The 17,385-nt window shown below is 32.3% G+C and overlaps 2 protein-coding genes and 1 pseudogene across 2 annotated transcripts; 1 reads left to right on the forward strand and 2 right to left on the reverse strand.

The window, feature by feature from the left end:
• Positions 1 to 1,124: 1,124 nt before the first annotated feature.
• LOC140878193 (uncharacterized) lies at positions 1,125 to 1,963 on the forward strand. The gene is made up of 3 exons (XM_073281805.1): positions 1,125 to 1,157; positions 1,236 to 1,353; positions 1,457 to 1,963. The coding sequence occupies exons 2-3, from the start codon at positions 1,276 to 1,278 to the stop codon at positions 1,961 to 1,963; spliced, it is 585 nt and encodes a 194-aa protein (XP_073137906.1). The 5' UTR covers positions 1,125 to 1,157; positions 1,236 to 1,275.
• A 557-nt stretch (positions 1,964 to 2,520) lies between these two features.
• On the reverse strand, positions 2,521 to 5,337 carry LOC140878194 (putative glucose-6-phosphate 1-epimerase; annotated as a pseudogene).
• Positions 5,338 to 10,285: 4,948 nt separating this feature from the next.
• Positions 10,286 to 15,774, reverse strand: LOC140881857 (plasma membrane ATPase 4-like). The gene is made up of 16 exons (XM_073287487.1): positions 15,616 to 15,774; positions 14,413 to 14,532; positions 14,081 to 14,317; positions 13,240 to 14,001; positions 13,028 to 13,150; positions 12,823 to 12,927; positions 12,594 to 12,738; positions 12,349 to 12,513; positions 12,033 to 12,271; positions 11,915 to 11,947; positions 11,727 to 11,808; positions 11,473 to 11,633; positions 11,213 to 11,386; positions 10,939 to 11,121; positions 10,678 to 10,859; positions 10,286 to 10,585 (listed from the first exon to the last, which is right to left on the reverse strand). Exons 1-16 carry the CDS (start codon positions 15,661 to 15,663, stop codon positions 10,489 to 10,491), a joined length of 2,856 nt encoding a protein of 951 aa, XP_073143588.1. The 5' UTR covers positions 15,664 to 15,774; the 3' UTR covers positions 10,286 to 10,488.
• Between the last annotated feature and the right edge of the window lie 1,611 nt (positions 15,775 to 17,385).

Here is a 17,385-nt window from a genome sequence, read left to right on the forward strand (position 1 = left end):
GACATATACATAAATTTTTTATGTGATTAATTTTCATGTTATTTTTAGATCTCACACTATGATTTAGATATTCAAAAATTTAAGAATGATAATGATTTAATCTAAATATTTCAAAAAAAAATTATCTAATCTAAAAATTAAATTAAATACAAACAAAGATAGCGAGTATCATTTTGGTAAATAAGATTGTTTTTAATGACTAAAAAAAGACCATATAAAATGAGTAAGTTGTTTAATAATTTTGATTTTGTTGGTAATTAATTTATAATATAATCATAATTTCATTTCAAATTTCACCAATTAATTGAAAATTAGTTAATTAAACTATAATATATTATATAATTAGATATATAAAAGAGTTTTGACGGGGAATGGCTGATATCTGTGATTTGATTTTTAAGAAAACGATGCATGGGCTCCTTAACATATATTTACATTATTTAAATAAAATTATGTATCAATCACGATGATACTCATTAAATTATCATGCAATAAACTATTCCATGTGTAAAGTGAATCGTTTTTGTTTAAAAATAAATAGATAATTCGTGAACATGGACGATTTCCATGATTGTCTTAACTCTTATCCTCGTTTAATTTTTTTAATATTTAATTTTATGTCTAAGTTCCGGCCTCCTCCCAAAAGCTTAATTATTTTTTTATATAAATCTCGTCCAAAAAAAAAATAAATTGAACCAAAAGCTAGCTTAATTATTTGTGGGGCCTCGATCTCTCAAATTTGATCTTCCTAAATACAATGTCACAAATTAAACTAAACAACAAAATTACATAATATATGTTATTTTAACAATCAACAGCTACCATATTCTACTTTCAACACATGCCATTAGCTGTCAACCTTACTTATTTTATTACGCACAATTAATTATATATAGATTAATTAATTTAATTTGATTTGATTTGATTTGTTTGTTTCTCCAAGAAAGAAAAGTTGCGGGATTTGGCCTGGTAAGATATTGCTGGTGAAATTCCAACTCTGTTCTCTCCGAACTCAACGTGGCCACTCCATTTGGATTAATTACATTGCTTTGCTTTGCTTTTGTGCATGCTTAGTTTACAGCTACATTAATTTTCTTGGATTGATCATATATACATATACGATGATCTACTTGGATGAATCCCATTTTCGACTTAAGGTACGTACAAATTATATCATAGTTGATTGATTTTTCATTCAAGATTTGTAACTTATAACTAGTTCAATTGATTTACAGGCATGAATACCAAAGTTGAAAGTTGCAGGATATATATTATATGGAGCGTTCACAGTCACAGGTGATAGAGTCCATGAAGAAGACGATGCTGACACATGAACAAATCTTCAAACAACAGGTACATACCATTTATATATGTATATTATGTTGATATATATGTACATAAGAACACATCAGATCTATGTTTATAAGCTGGTGTCTTTATATATGTATATATGCAGGTTAAAGAGCTCCACAGGCTGTATGATCTCCAAAAGATGCTCATGCACGAACTGAGAAACGAGCAATCTTGGAGAAGAAACGAATCCATCATATCACAAAGTTTCACGACTTTGTTTAAAAGAGACGATCCAGTTACAGAACTAGGTGGTACTAGCTGCTCTGGTGAGAGCTCGAGATTAATGCCGATCAGATTTGACCACCAACTCCATCCAGATAATGAGCAAAACGACGTGAAAAAGATCGAGGTAGAAGATGATCTTGAAGTCGAATTAACACTGAGTATAGGCCATTGCACGGGGGGAAAGAAATCGACAAGGCATCGGCAGCAATGCAACCCACAGTTTCTTGATTTCGATGGGTCAAATCCTGTCGAAGAAAGCGGTTCTTTGTCTAGAATTAATACAGGTGAAGATGAAGCATATGGGGAACCAAGTGCTGCAAGCTTAAATCAAGAAAATGGGCAGCCACATTGGTTGCTTCAAGATTTGAGTTTGAATAGAAGATGATTGTTTCCATGCCTAGACTAGGATAGATATTCAGAGACATTAAAATTTGATATTTTTTTAAAAAAAAATTTTTAGCTGTGATTAAAGTTGATTAAATATAGGCTGCTGTAGTTGAGTTCTGACATCAAAACAAGCTTCTAGGTTCGGAAACGTAACAATTATTTTGTTTGATTATGCAAATTATCACATTTTTTTTTTCTAAAACAGGATACTGTGTAATGAAATGAAGTATGTATCATAAATAGTTGTTCAAACTATCTGAGATCTTTAGTTTGGTATTTAAAGATTCCATTACTTGGCCTCATTCAAAATGAAATAAATATTCCTATATTCTTGACAATATCATTTGATTTCAAAACGCATGTGGATATAGATCTGCAAAGCCATGATTCTTGGACTTGAATAAAATCTTAAATATAGAAAAAAACTAATATTTGGCACGTCAAGGTTCATCTTTTATGGCCATGGATCCATAGCTTTTATGACATTTAACGTGAACACGCAGATGCAGAAACGAAAAAATCGACCTGGGAACCCATCGATATAAGCTTCTTATCTTACCCCCGAATTCGTGTCAAGATACCAACTTTCCCAGCTTGCAAAAAAACATGACCTGTTGATGACCTTGCAACCAAGATCTCATCAGAACCAATTTCTAATGGAGAATCTAGCTAGACATTCCAAAGTAACTGAGATATGCATTAATGCAAACATTTCAAAACTCAAAAATCGCCATGTTATTTCTATCTAGCTACCAAGGTAGTGTTTGGGCTAGAAGCATTCGCAAACACTACCTGAGGCATGAACTCAGGCAGGTAAGAGTAAACTAATTTGTTTACAAGTGTAGTAAAATTTGTACTATTCCCTTGCAAGTTGTTGGGACACCCCTGTACATCCAAGTATTTCTATGTATCTCCTCCTGCACCAACATATCAAGCCTCTAGCTCAGATACTTCAAAAATAAAAAACTGTTGCTTTATCAGCAAAACCAATACTTTACAGTCTACCACGTGAGTTAGTATTTGGACGCATACGAGACCATGACTTAGAGATATGGAATAGTTAGATTAGATTATATTTCACGAGAGTAAAGATTGGTGGTGATCAGACTACTCTTGCAACTCAGTACCTGTAACATGTTAAATCGAGCGTATCCAATTATGTTGCCTAGTCTGATTCTCTGAGGATCAAGGCGACCCACTGCAATAACTCGAATACGCGACAGAAAGTTTCTGCCTTCCTTTCCACTCTTCACCTGGCTTCAAGGTGATGGGATTTTCCACAGCTGCTGATGAGACACACAGCATTTTCATATATTCTTTGTATCCGAAGTCTCCCAATGTCTTCGCCTTTTTATCCCAAGGGTTCCAGACCGCTGCAAGAATGATTATCAAGCACTGTCATTACAAAATAAAGAATTTCAAAGAGATATCTCAAACTACCAACTCGGAGAGGTCATTGTTTCCAATCAACTAGTTGCACAGCGGGCGTACGTCTGCATTTTTTGTAAAAAAATATAGACAGCAGTGACAGATATCTCAAACTTACTAGTATCAGGCAGACCTTCTTTTTGAAGGACATAAGTTTGCCTCTTTGCATGGTCCATAATGGCAATCTTTGTTGGTGTGCTGAGATATACCTTGTCCACCTGATGTTCATGACAGTGGTTAGTTGCTTAACCAAAAACAAGAACGAAGAACATGTTAAAATCAGCATTGATCTCCTAAATTTACTTCAGATTCGAAAGTGATTGCATCCGCTTGTTCAGTAAATCGTTCCTCGTTCTTCAAATTATCAAGATAATGCATTGTTTCCAATCCTTCAACGCGTACATCACTGAAAAGAGGGAATGTCGTGGTTAAGGCCGGAAAAGTTTATAATACGCTCAAATTTACGTACGTAACATGGTTTTGCAAAGATATATACATATGAATATTAAGTGATTTGGAATGTTTAAAACATCAGTACTAACATCTTGTGACTGCTTCATATCAAATCAACACTAGTTAGGCAAATAAGAACAGAGAGAAGAGAAAAGAAAAGCTTTGAAATTTCATGCATTACCCGATATCCGTAACAGAGAAGTATGTATGATAAGCAAATGAAAATGTAAAAGGCTTTCCATCAGTGTTGCTATTTCTGATACGAGATGTCAACAGCAGTTCTCCAGTTTGCATCAAAGCAACCCTTAAGCGAAACTCAAAACTGCGTAACATGACCAAATAAGCTTTCACGATTACATCTGAAAAGGAGTAATTAGTTCTTTGTCAATAGAAGAACCTCTCAAGTCTACCTATGTGGCCAGATTTTCTTCTCGGGCGGGAGCAAATCGTTGGGGCAGAGTATCAAATCAACAAACGTATCGAAGGGATTTGTTGGTAACGGAGGGGGGGCGGGGTCAATGTGCCAAAACCTGATTCTAGCAAATCCATGCTTCCAAAGGGGTCCATTGTTTGAAAACTGAAGATCCATAAAATTTTTCTTTATGAGGGCCATGATTATTAATTACTAGTGGAAAGCAAACAAAGTTGAGGATTAATGAGACCTGCGGAAAGCAAAGAGGGATGCCTCCACGAATCGGCTTTGGAGGTTTGTAAACTGACTGAAAAGATACAAATGATTTCAGCCAATTTGTGCTGTACAGCCATACAGGGAAGCAAAAGACTAGAAAAAATGAACTCAACCATGTTGCAGATATCAAATATCCCACAATATCATATATATATCAAGCAATTAATAACACATATCAAGTAGCTAGCAAATTGAACTGAAATCACTCAATAGCTAGCTAGACTAGAAGTAATTCAAAACAAAACCAACATGCATTGGACGTACAAAAAGATTAAGTTAGATGAATAAACCTTACTACTAAGGAAAAGAAACTCCTCCCCACGCTTATTCTTCCATGATGTTACTTGACCTCCATACAGACTAACCTACAGATAGATAAAAATATAAATAACATTAATTAATGACAAAATTTAATTAAAGAGAAACTGCAAATATCTAGAATTCTTCAATCATATTAATTTGGTGACAACCTGCCGATGCAAATTTCAAACAAGATTTCACAACTAAAGAACACATATGCATGTCACGAACATAATTACAACACTTGCATGCATGCCATATCGCAGAAACCAACTTCATCAAGAAATATTCTACAACTTTTGCAACAAATTAAAGAATATATAGTGATTATTATATCGAAAAGGGGCCGGGATAAATTAAACCTCGGCGGAATAGCCGCTAGAGTTCGAGAGGATGACTTTTTTGAGGCCACCGGCACCCGTTCGGACCTCAAACGCAGCCTTCTCAGACGGCGGCTTCTGAGAAGACGACGGCTTCTGAGAAGATGACGACTCCGATGACATCTCCGGCGTCACTGATTCTTGTAGTGCAAGTTTGAGTTTATGTATATGTATATCTATGGAGTAATCGAGTACCGGATTTCAGTTGAGTTCAAGTTTTGTAACTGCTAAATGTGTAACTCATTGATCTGACAACTGTTTTTCAGATATATTATTATATCATGCTGAATTATTTTATTTTCGCTCAAGTATCCTTTTTCACAAATTACAAATTATTCAATTTTTATTTGATTCAAAATATTATTAAACCTATTTTAGTAATTTTGATCTCATCTATATCCATTATATTATCCTAATAAAATATTTCTTTGTCTTTGTTTAAAATTTTAAATTAAATAATCATATCACTCAAAATTGAAAGACAAAAATTTTTGTGAGACGATCTCACGTGTCAATTTTGAGAAATTGATGTTAAAAATATTACGTTTTATTATAAATGTGGGTTGGGTTGATATTTTATAAATTAATTTATTATTTATTTTTAGTCTCATTATCTTTTTATAATTTTTTAATCTTATTATTTTAAATCAATATAAATTAAGGAAAAACTGCAAATTTGGTCATTTATGTTTGTCATTTTATAATTTTGGTACTCTATGTTTTTATATTTCAGTTTTAGTCTTGCATGTTCTGATTTTTAGTAATTTCGGTCATTTTTATTCGAAAATGCTAACGTGACACTATACACGTCAACTCCACATACGGATGGCAATGGGGCGGGTCCGTATCAAACCCGCCCCGACGGGGCGGGTCTAGACCCGTCAAAGCGGGTCCACAAGCGGGTCCGGGGCGGGTCTCGGGCTTGGCCAAACCCGCCCGAACCCGCCCCGCCAAAGTATTATATATATATAAATTTAAAATATTCATTTATATATATAAATATAAAATATATATGTAATATTAATAATATATAATTATATTATTATACTAAATAATTAATATTTTATCCATAATTTGAATGTGTAATATTATTGGATTGAAATGACTTTATTTTATTATGATATGTTTAGTATAAAAATAAATCATTATAATGTTTTTTAGCTAATAAATATTAATTAATTACAAGTTAATAAATTTAAACTTGTAAGAATAATTTCTTTTTTGTCTTAAATATTATAAATCTATTTTTGAAATTAAATTTAATGATTTTTGTTAATTTTTAAAATTTTATTTTTTTATTTTAATAAATTTAAAATTATTTAATTTATGGCAGGTCCAACGGGTCTAACCCGGATTGAACCCGTCGGGTTCGCAGGGCTGGTCCTGGGTTTAGCCAAACCCGACCCAGACCTGCCCCGTTGACATCCCTAGCTCCACATAAGCACTTAATTGATGTCACGTCAACGCCACGTCGAAAAAAGGACTAAAATTGCTAAAAAAAATTAAAAATAGCTTACTAAAACTGAAATCTGAAAATATAAAGGATTGAAATCGCAAAGAGACAAACATAATCAAAAAAGTAATTTTTCCTACAAATTAATACAAAACTTTAAAATAGAATCAATTAATCTATTTAACTTAAAATTATCACAAAAAAGATTATACATAAAGCCTGCATCGAATCACTTATAATTATAATTTGTAACATACACATTTTTAATGTTTGTACTATGATTACTCTAGTCGTCAATATTTTCAAGTATCTAACTTTAATAATTACTATTTCATGACTCGATAGAAAAGTAATCCCATTCGATTTCACCTAAATTTTCGACTTTTAAATATTTCTTTGGTTTTCTACAATTTTTTAAATCCAAAAACCCATAAATAGAATTGTTTTTTTTTTTACTAAAACATACTTTCATCAAATTTTTTTACATAAATAAAATCGATTGACTGGAGATTATTATGTTTTGAAAAATTACGTACCGTGCTTAGAATATCATGAAGTATATATTTGATAACTTTTAATGGAAATTTTTCTTATATTAATTTTAAGTAAAATGCAACTCTATTTTATTATATATTTCTTACAAAAGCATTATTTCACATAACGAAGACACTGTTTATCTAGTTTTGATTTAATCTGTTGCAACATATTAAATTTATTGAAAAAAAAAAAAAAAATCAGGTTCCAATTAATATTATGAACTATTTGAAAGTATTTACTCAGACGATCTTTTCGGTCATAATTAAGAAGGTATATTTTCTCCCAAGAGTTGAACATGAGAAACTCAATCACATGCATGATATCTTATCATCTATTAATTTGTATTATTATTTAGTAAAGTTAAAGTTTCTTTACTCACTAATCATACGTTTGGACAAATACTTATAAAACATTTTGTAACAATGTTTTTCTTAAAAAAAATTATAAAATATTTTAAAATTTATTTTAACAAGAAGTATGTGTTAGAAAAAAAATATTCTATAAAAATACTTTTAGAGTAAAAAAGTAATCGCAAAAACTCATGTAGACGGTATCACGAATCATTTTTATGAGACAAATCTCTTATTTGGATCATCTATAAAAAAAATATTACTTTTTATGTAAAAGTTATTTTTTTTATGGCAAAAAATCCTATGAGACGGTCTCAAGGGTTATTTTTTTGAGATGAGTCTCTTATATAGATTATCCATTAAAAAATATTATATTTTATGTCAAAAGTATTACTTTTATTTTTTATGTAGATGTCAAAAGTAATACTTATTATTATAAATATGGATAGGGTTGACCCGTCTCACGAATGAGATTGTATCACAGGAGTGTTACTCTTTTTTAATTGTAAATATGAGTAGGATTGATCCGTCTCACGAATAAAGATTTGTGAGATGACACCTACTCAAAAGTAATATGTTTTGATTTCCATAATTGACATTCAATTCTAAAAATATAAAAAAAACACATCTCAATCGTTTTTTTTTAAACAACTATACTTGTAAAATACGTTTTTAGGAATATTTTTCAAATATTTTAAAAAAATATTGTCTAAACACATATTTTAATTTTTTCACTTATAAATATTAAAAACGTTTTCAAAATAATTGTTCAAACGAACTCTAACTTTCGTATGGCAGTGAAGCCTTTTTAATTTCTAAAACACCATCTAATTATCTAATGAATAAACTAAATTTTTATTTACATTTAATTTTCTATTCTGCCATTTCAGTTTAAAATTTTAGAACTTTCATTTTCATTTTTTATAAAAAAAAATACAACTTCATTATCTATATTTTTTTATGAAACACACGCATCGATCGTGTGTGTATAATTCGCTAGTATTAATACCACAGAGCACCATATACTATCATATTAAATCATGGTATAATTTTTCGTTTCTCTAAAATACCCTAACTTTTATATGGTGGTGAATCTGTTTTTAATTCCCAAAACACCCTCTAGTTATCCAATAGATATACTAAATTTTATTTTTTATTATACCATTTCAATTTAAAAATTTATAACTTTCATTTTCAAATTAAAAAAGCACAACTTAATTATCTAATTTGTTTTATGAAACATACACGTGCATAATCTGCTTTCTTAACACCACAAGAACACCATACACTAACAAATCTGGTCATGGACTCATGGTATAATTTTTCGTTTCTCTAATGTCTTGTCAAACTAAAAATTATTCTTCTATATATTTATGTTTTACTAGCAAATATCTTTCCATGCTACCAATTATATTCTATTATTTTAGTTTCAAAAATCCATTCTATCATTTCAACTTAAAAATATTGATAAATTTTAATTTTAATAAAAAAAACATTTAACCTATTTTTTTTTTTATGGATGACATATACATAACATGTGCAACGACTAGCTAATCTATACTTAGGTTGCATTTACTTGGGGTGATTATCATGTGATAAGACTATTAATACTAATTCATCCCATGTTTACTTAAAAATTTACAAAAAATCCTAAACTCAATAGCTCGTTAATAATTAGATTTGAGCATGATTTTTAATCCTCAATTTCATTAAGGATAAATAATCTATGGCTTGTATAAATGGAAAGAAAGTTAGAAAACTCCCAATATACCCTTATTTTTAATCATTTCTATTATATTTAAAGGGTAAAATTGTGAATTTTTGTTTAATCACAATTCTAATTACAATCGTAATCAATCATAGTAAACAAATTATTATTTATCCATAATACTCTATATCATATCTAATTAGTTTAATAATCACCTAATAAATTATATCTTCACAATCATATCAACATAAGTAAACGCAGCCTTACTATATTATAAATATTAGATCCATAAACAAACTGTTTTTGATGTCTTTGGTGCAAAGATTTTAAATACCGAAAATAGCCCTATCAAATTACAAAAGTCTTAAACTATTATTTAATTAAAAATATCATAAAACCCTATTTTAGTAAATTTCTAACTTATCTAAACCTAAAGTATATCTTATCCACATTCAAAAATCTTTTAAATTTATAAAAAAGTGTTTATTTATCTTTATATATCTATATTTTTAAATTTTTACATATCACTTTTAATTAAAAAAATATTTAAAAAATCATTAATTTAAAAATAAAAAATTTAAGTATGGATAATTATTATATCTGTGTAAGCACGCAACACATGCAATAAAAAGATATTATTTAATTAAAACTCTACCTATTGTACAAACTAAGTTATAATTAATTTAGTGAAAACCTAATTAATTTTACCCGAATACTCTCAAATCCTCATTATTTTAAAACATCTTAAATTTTATCTTTACTTATATTTTAAAATTCCGTCACATCTTTGCCCAAATTTTAAACTCTTTAAATAGTTCATTATTCTTCTTAATAAAAAATATAGAAAAATCATTAACGTAAAAAAAAGCAAAAAAAAAAAACTTTAATCTCGCCTTAATTATAAAATTCAATTATATCTTTATCTATATTTATAATTTTTAAATAATTCATTATTCCGATTTTTTTTAAAAAAAATCCTTAACTAACCAAAATGATCAGGCTTACATAAATATTTCGACTGTATAAGCACGCGAAAATAGAGTGTCTTATTATACATGTGTGCCATACATAACGCCAAAGGCTCCTTAGGGAGCCATTCTCATGAAGTACATGAGAAAGAAGTACAACATATTTCTGGTAAAATTATGTTCTCTAAATTATGGTATCCAGCTTGCTTTTAATTTCCAGCCATCATGTGTTTATGCTCAGAAACAACTTCCATCTTCTTAGACGGTATAGTGCTGCTGGATGGTTTCGATGTCAAGCCCCTTAAGCTTCACCACTGACTCAACATGGCCCTTCAAAGTGTGCAGCTCCCGAAGCCTAAACATGTTTTTTGTTTCAAGTTACAAACTTCATTCACCGATAAAATTTTAACTTAAGATTGGCCAGAAGCAAAATTTGCATTTAATTACCTTGCAATCTCAGCTCTCCTTTTCGCTTGTTCTGCTATCTCCGACAGTTCTCTATAGTTGTTCTTCTCATGGAATACATTAGAGGATTCTTGTGGTTGTAGTCCATGTAAAGTTCTCTGAGCCAGAGCCCATTGAGCTTCTCTTTCCTCTTTCCCATAATCTTTTTTGGTAGTAAAAGCAGTCTGTTTCATCGGAAAAGATTAGGACAAATCGCGCACCACCGTGTTGGCTAGCTGTAAGAACATGGAAGTTTTAGCATACCTTGTTTTCATACAAGTTCTTCCAAGCATTCCCACTCAAGATGTAACGGATAGAGAATTTGATGAAGTCTAGTGGCACGTAGAAGACCGCACTATAAATCCAGATCACTCCGGCCCATCCCCAGCCGCAGCCTTTTATTCTTGCAAAACCCCAGTTAGCATATACAGCTAGTAGAGTTGCAACCTACACAACACAAGTGACTCAATACCAGCACCTTTTGTTGAATGGATTTCCAGCTCTAAGGATGTGAAAAAGAAGTGAAAATTTATAATACCGCCTGGGCGATCACAAAAGCGCTCATCAGCAGGAGACCAGGGCGTTCAGCATAGGACCAGCTTCGTGATCTGGTAACGAATATGAGGGCCTGGCTGACGATACTGACTTGCAAGTAAAGAGCAGCCATCATTTCATTTTTATTGTCACTGATGTCTTTTACTCCAAACTTTTCCTGCATTTGGTATCATGGTCTTAGGAATCGTATTGATCACAAATTACTTCTGCATACCTATAACAAATAGATGGAGCAAACTTTACCGGGAAGAACCTCGTTTTGTGCATCAACCAGAAGAATATAACAGTCATCATTGCAAGGTAGCCTCCGAGTACTACGCCTGTGGCAAAGATTTCTTTGAGTTTCCAGCTATCTGGCAATGGAGACGGCTTCACTCTATCCTTCGAAATTGTCATGATTGTACCTTAATATTCATTTAATGATTGGTCAGTAAAACATTTCCAGAAAGGTTGCAGATAAATAATGAAATAACGAACTCGAAAAGCTCTAATCTCACCATCATTGAGAATGGCAATGATCAAAACCATGAATGGAGAGAAATCAAACTTCCAGATCAAAGCAATAAGCATGAAGCCAAACTGTGGATTGAAACTAAAGAACATGAAAGAATGGACAAGAAATTGTGCCATCAAATGCCATATTGCAACAGTTTTTATGTTTTTGCAAATCCCAAATTTAACTTACCACAATACGGATGGTGATGGAAACTGCATAAATCTGTGGGAGAAAAAAAAAACACAAACATATGAAAAGTTGCAATTTTTTTGGGACCAAAAAGTCTAGTTGTAAAAGATAAACTAACAGTGTAATTCTTCATTCTCTGAAAAATAGCTCTACTCGTCAGCACGGCACTGATAATAACACTAAGCCCCGGTTCAGTCAACACGATATCAGAAGCACCTCTAGCTGCATCAGTAGCATCAGCAACAGCTATTCCAATGTCTGCTTTCTTTAGAGCAGGGGCATCATTAACTCCATCTCCAGTCATTCCCACAATGTGCTTACTCTCTTGCAACTTCTTAACAATTTCGTATTTGTGTTCTGATTGCCAACAAGAAAGGTATGAGTTTCCTGTTTCAGTGTAAAGATCGTGTCTCAGAAACTGAATGCCGACGTACCAGGGAAAACTCCAGCAAATCCGTCAGCTTTCTCAATAAGTTCTTCCACGGGAAGGCCAGCTATAGACTCATCTTTATGTTGGCCTAGTAAAGAAGCTGACGGATACATGTTAACTCCCATTCCAAGCCTACGCCCAGTCTCCTTAGCAATGGCCAGTTGATCACCTGGAATTCAATAACACATATATGAAATGGGGCATCTAAAGTTACACCAAATCGTCAAAGGCGGTGAAACATTTACTTACCTGTAATCATTTTCACATTCACACCAAGATGCAAAGCTCTACGAATCGTCTCTGCACTGTCGTGTCTAGGAGGATCGAATAGGGATAGAAGTCCAACAAATTGCCATGGAGAACCAGGGCTTTCCTTAGATTTCTCTGGAACTTCCTAAGAACATGAAACATTTACCTCAACAACAATTTTTTTTTATTATATATACTTAAAAGATCTGTCAAATTTTTTTATGTAAACCTGTCTAGCAACAGCCAATGACCGAAGTCCACGTTCAGCAAACTTATTAATAACAGAGTGAACCTTTTTCTTGAAGTCTTCCTTGCAGTTACACAGAGTCAAAATCTGATTCATTCAAACCAAGAGAAAGCACATTACATATATTATCAGTGTGTGTAGGCTACGAAGCAGGGGTGTCAAGGAGATTGAGAAAATGAAAGGGTACTTGTTCGGGGGCGCCTTTGCTAGCTCTATGCCAATTCCCATTTGAATCAATGTAAGTCAAAGCCGTCCTCTTGTCCACAGGGTTGAAGGGAAAGAAATGAACCTCTCTGATGCCAGCCCTTGCCTAAAATCAAATGCAAGTCATATTAGTACACTACTGGTTATGCAGGAACCTGATTTATTATACGCTAGCTACATGCGATATTCGGGTACCTCCTTGGGATCAGAAAGTGTGCCTACTATGGCACAATCAATGGCATCTTGATTTTCGGTTCTAGACGCCCTTGCAGCAAGAAGCAACACATGATCTGGATCGGCTCCCTTTGCGAAGACCTCGATCAAGCTCTTGTCAACAGTCAGCTTATTGAGTGTTAGAGTGCCGGTTTTATCACTACAGAGGACATCCATCCCGGCCAGTTCTTCAATGGCAGTCATTCTCTTCGTAATAGCACCTTGTTGTGACAGCTTGTGGGATCCGATAGCCATAGTCACAGACAAAACCGTAGGCATAGCAATCGGAATCCCTCCGATCAAAAGAACGAGCAGATTATCAATCCCCTGCCTATACGGCCTGTGTTGAATCGGGTACATGACTATTATCTCAGCAAGCATGCCAACGGCTATGGAGCAAATACAGAAGTTCCCTATTGCAGTGAGTACTTTCTGGAAGTGGCCGACTTGATGAGTACTGTCCACAAGATGTGCTGCTTTGCCAAAGAAGGTGTGCACGCCCGTGGCTATGACAACCGCCTCAATCTCGCCTTGTTTGCAAGTGGAACCGGAGAAGATTTCGTCGTAAGGATGCTTGGTGACGGGGAGCGACTCGCCGGTGAGGGCCGATTGGTCAACTTTCAAAGGGTCACCTTCAAGAAGACGTGCATCAGCAGGGATTATATCTCCGAGTTTAATGCTTATAATGTCTCCAGGAACTAGAATGGCTGCTTCTTGCTCACTCCATCTGCCATCTCTGAGAACCTATTATATTACCATCAAACAAGCATTGTTAAAGCAGAAATTAATCAATATATACTTGGGAGTGGGAAGCTGCAGATACCTTAGTTTTGGGAGCAAGACCGGCCATGAGAGCTGCAGCAGCGTTTCCAGCGTTGTTTTCTTCGATGAAACTTATGGTCGAATTAATAACGAGCAAACAAATGATGCCCACAAAGTCTTGCCAATCGGGGGGCTGTCCGTTGCCATTGGCGAGCACAATAGCCATCAGAGCTGCGGCTTCCATGACCCATGATAAGGGATTCCACATGAACCCAAGAAACTTTAGTATTTTGTTTTCCTGCAGCATCCACAAATTAACCATAATTAATTAATTAATTAATTAAGCTCTCAAAATTAATCTTGCATGCGATATATGATCAAAAGAAATTGAACCTTCTTTTCTTCCAACTTGTTGGGTCCAAAAATTTGGATCCTGTTGGCTCCTTCATCGGAACTCAGCCCCTCACGCCCGCATTTCAGCTGCTGAAACACTTCCTCGATCGGAACTTTTTCCTGTTTGTACATTATTTCTTCATTTTAGTTGGCACGTGTCCCTCTTCTTTTTTTTAATTTAACTATTTCTAATTTTAAATTAAAATTAATTAACTGTATAGATAATTGCATGCATAAATATTTATAAGAGAAATTAATGGACGTATTTCAATAAATCAAGGGAAATAAAATATTTTTTTTAATTAGTAACTAAAAATAAATAGTTGTTTTTACCTCTGATATTTAATTTATTGTATTTCACTATATATTTTAAAGTTAAACATAACAAGTTATGATAAATTCGTAATAAATACCACTAGAACGTAAAAGTTAGTCTATTATTAGATTTTATAACTACGAGCCCTATAGTCAAACATTAAGGTTTGGTCAATATTCAGTTAATGAGGTGCCAACCCCCATTAATAACAACAATTGCACGCTTATTATTTGTTAAACATCACACATATTATTTCAGATTATAATCTCAACTAATCTAGATATTTAATCCCCAAAAAAATGATGGTAACTAGTTTTGTAAATACTTAAAATCAATATTAATCTGGGACTTCTCAATTTTTTTTATAAAGATAATACATATACAGTACACATGCTAGAAATTATGCGTATATTTTATATGTGTACGTGTGTTCGGGGTCGTGAATATTTTTATCAACGAAAATAATCTATATACGAGAAAATTACAAAGCAACAAGCTTGGATTATCTCAAACAGGAAATAAATTCTCGAGTATATATATATGTTAATTCTGAGTACAATATTGATCTTTCTTTCTTTAGATCTCTTTGTTTGTTCAAACGGAATGAGCTTATTAAAATAATCTCTCAAACCGAGACTTCAGTTCAAATTTAGGACCTCGATGCCAGATGAGTTATAATCATCAACTTTTATATATAGTTCAATTTCAATTTATGACATCGAACGTGTTATAGAATTTAAAACATGGCTTATGTCGTATCCGACAAAGACATATCTCAAAACGACGTTCATAAATCAAAATAACTAGCTACAAATATTAATGTTTCATTCATGTATTAAAGTGCATATATAAATCAAAGATATATATATATGGATATGTTTGATTACCAGATCAACAGTCTCATTCTTTATTTCTTCAAGGCTAAGACCTCCCATGTTTCACTACGGCGGCGGCGGCGGATCGATCACCTCCTTCTGCTTGAATAAAACAAAAAGGGAAGAGGTCGAGAAAACAAATATGAATTAGGAGGCTGAATTCATATTGGAATGAAGAAAAATGTGAAGTAAGAAGGGTAAATGCTTGATTGGTATTTATAAGTAGTAAGCACCACACTAGGCGTAGGAAGATATTAATTAATTAGTATATTACCCTCCCTATGTTTCAAAACCGACCTGCCTCAAGTGATTCCTCGATCATGCCTTCAACATAATATAACATATATACATATTATAGAAAATAATTAAACAATATTTTGGTTCGGTTCATATTCGATGCATGCATGCTTATGATTTAATTTTGTGTTTATTGTATTAAAAAAATGTGGTTTTAAGAAGAAAGTTGACCGATAAGTTGTTACTCGTGTCTATTAATTGTATATATACGAAAATATAGTCAACTTTACCACCTCCTAATATTTTTTTATTTTAATTATAATTGTACGTATAATATTCTATTAATTAAATTGATAACTGGTACTCCTATATTGCATGCGGCAAAGAGATTTTTACAACATTAAAATATAGAGTCGTCAACTAATTAGTAACCATAAAAAATAAATACTCGAAGCGTGCAATTGTGCGTAACGGGCAACAAATGGATTTTATACAACATTTTGTATAATTATAATTGACTTAATTATCTGCTGCCTCATGCATTAACCGCCGCCACAGTTTTAAAAAAAAAAGGAAAAAAGAAAACCATACGTTATTGGTTTCATTTGTTAGTTTTATCTTGTGTTGAAAAAAATAAAATGCTATGGTATCAATTGACACCATATATAGTCGAACCATAAATTTAATTATCGGGTCAAATTTATGCAATATTATAATCCTACAACAAGTGACATAGTTTAAACATGATTCGATCACCAATAATTGGTAAAGACACACACACATATATAATTAATTAACACTTTATAAGTAATGAAAAAATCTTTGAAATAAAAATGATGTGAATTATTCACAGTAATCAAATGACTCCAATTTGAAATTAGACATTAATGTAAGATGTGTAGGTATATATAAATTGGTTTTGCACGATCAATTTCAATTTCATTAATGAATGCCCGAATGGTCCTACCCGACACTTAAATGAACTAAATCTTGCAAAAAAAAATGTTTAAAGACCTCGAAATAATACAAATCAATTATTTTTTTAAAAAAAAAACTAATGGGGGAGTTTGTTTTAATTAGAATTAGTCAATGTGTGGAATTATGGTAATTATTAAGCTACATAAATATCTTTGAATCAAAATTTTGACAATAAAGAAAAGTTTTTATAATTTTATTTTATTTTAAAAAAGCAGAAAATTGTATTGTAAACAAGTAGGTGCTGGCTAGTTCTACATGCATCTATCTATATATGTGCCCCTGAGTTCAGGTAATACCTATACACGGTACGTATTATTAGAATTTTTTTTTGTTTTTGCTCACAATTGGAAGTCAATTTGCCTATCTTCTTGGCTCATAATTCACAAATTTAATAAAGACTTTATTGCGTTTGACTCAAGATATTTAAAAAATTTTGTTATCCATCAATTATTTGAACAGAATATGCAAATAAGAATCCGGTTACATTTTTATCTTTCAAATATACATAGTATGTCTGATCAATTATATTATATGATGAAGAAGCCGCCTCCTCACTAGCTAGGCGAA

The sequence above is a fragment of the Henckelia pumila genome, chromosome 2 (assembly GCF_033568475.1).
Source record: "Henckelia pumila isolate YLH828 chromosome 2, ASM3356847v2, whole genome shotgun sequence".
In the NCBI taxonomy this organism is placed as follows: Eukaryota; Viridiplantae; Streptophyta; class Magnoliopsida; order Lamiales; family Gesneriaceae; genus Henckelia; species Henckelia pumila.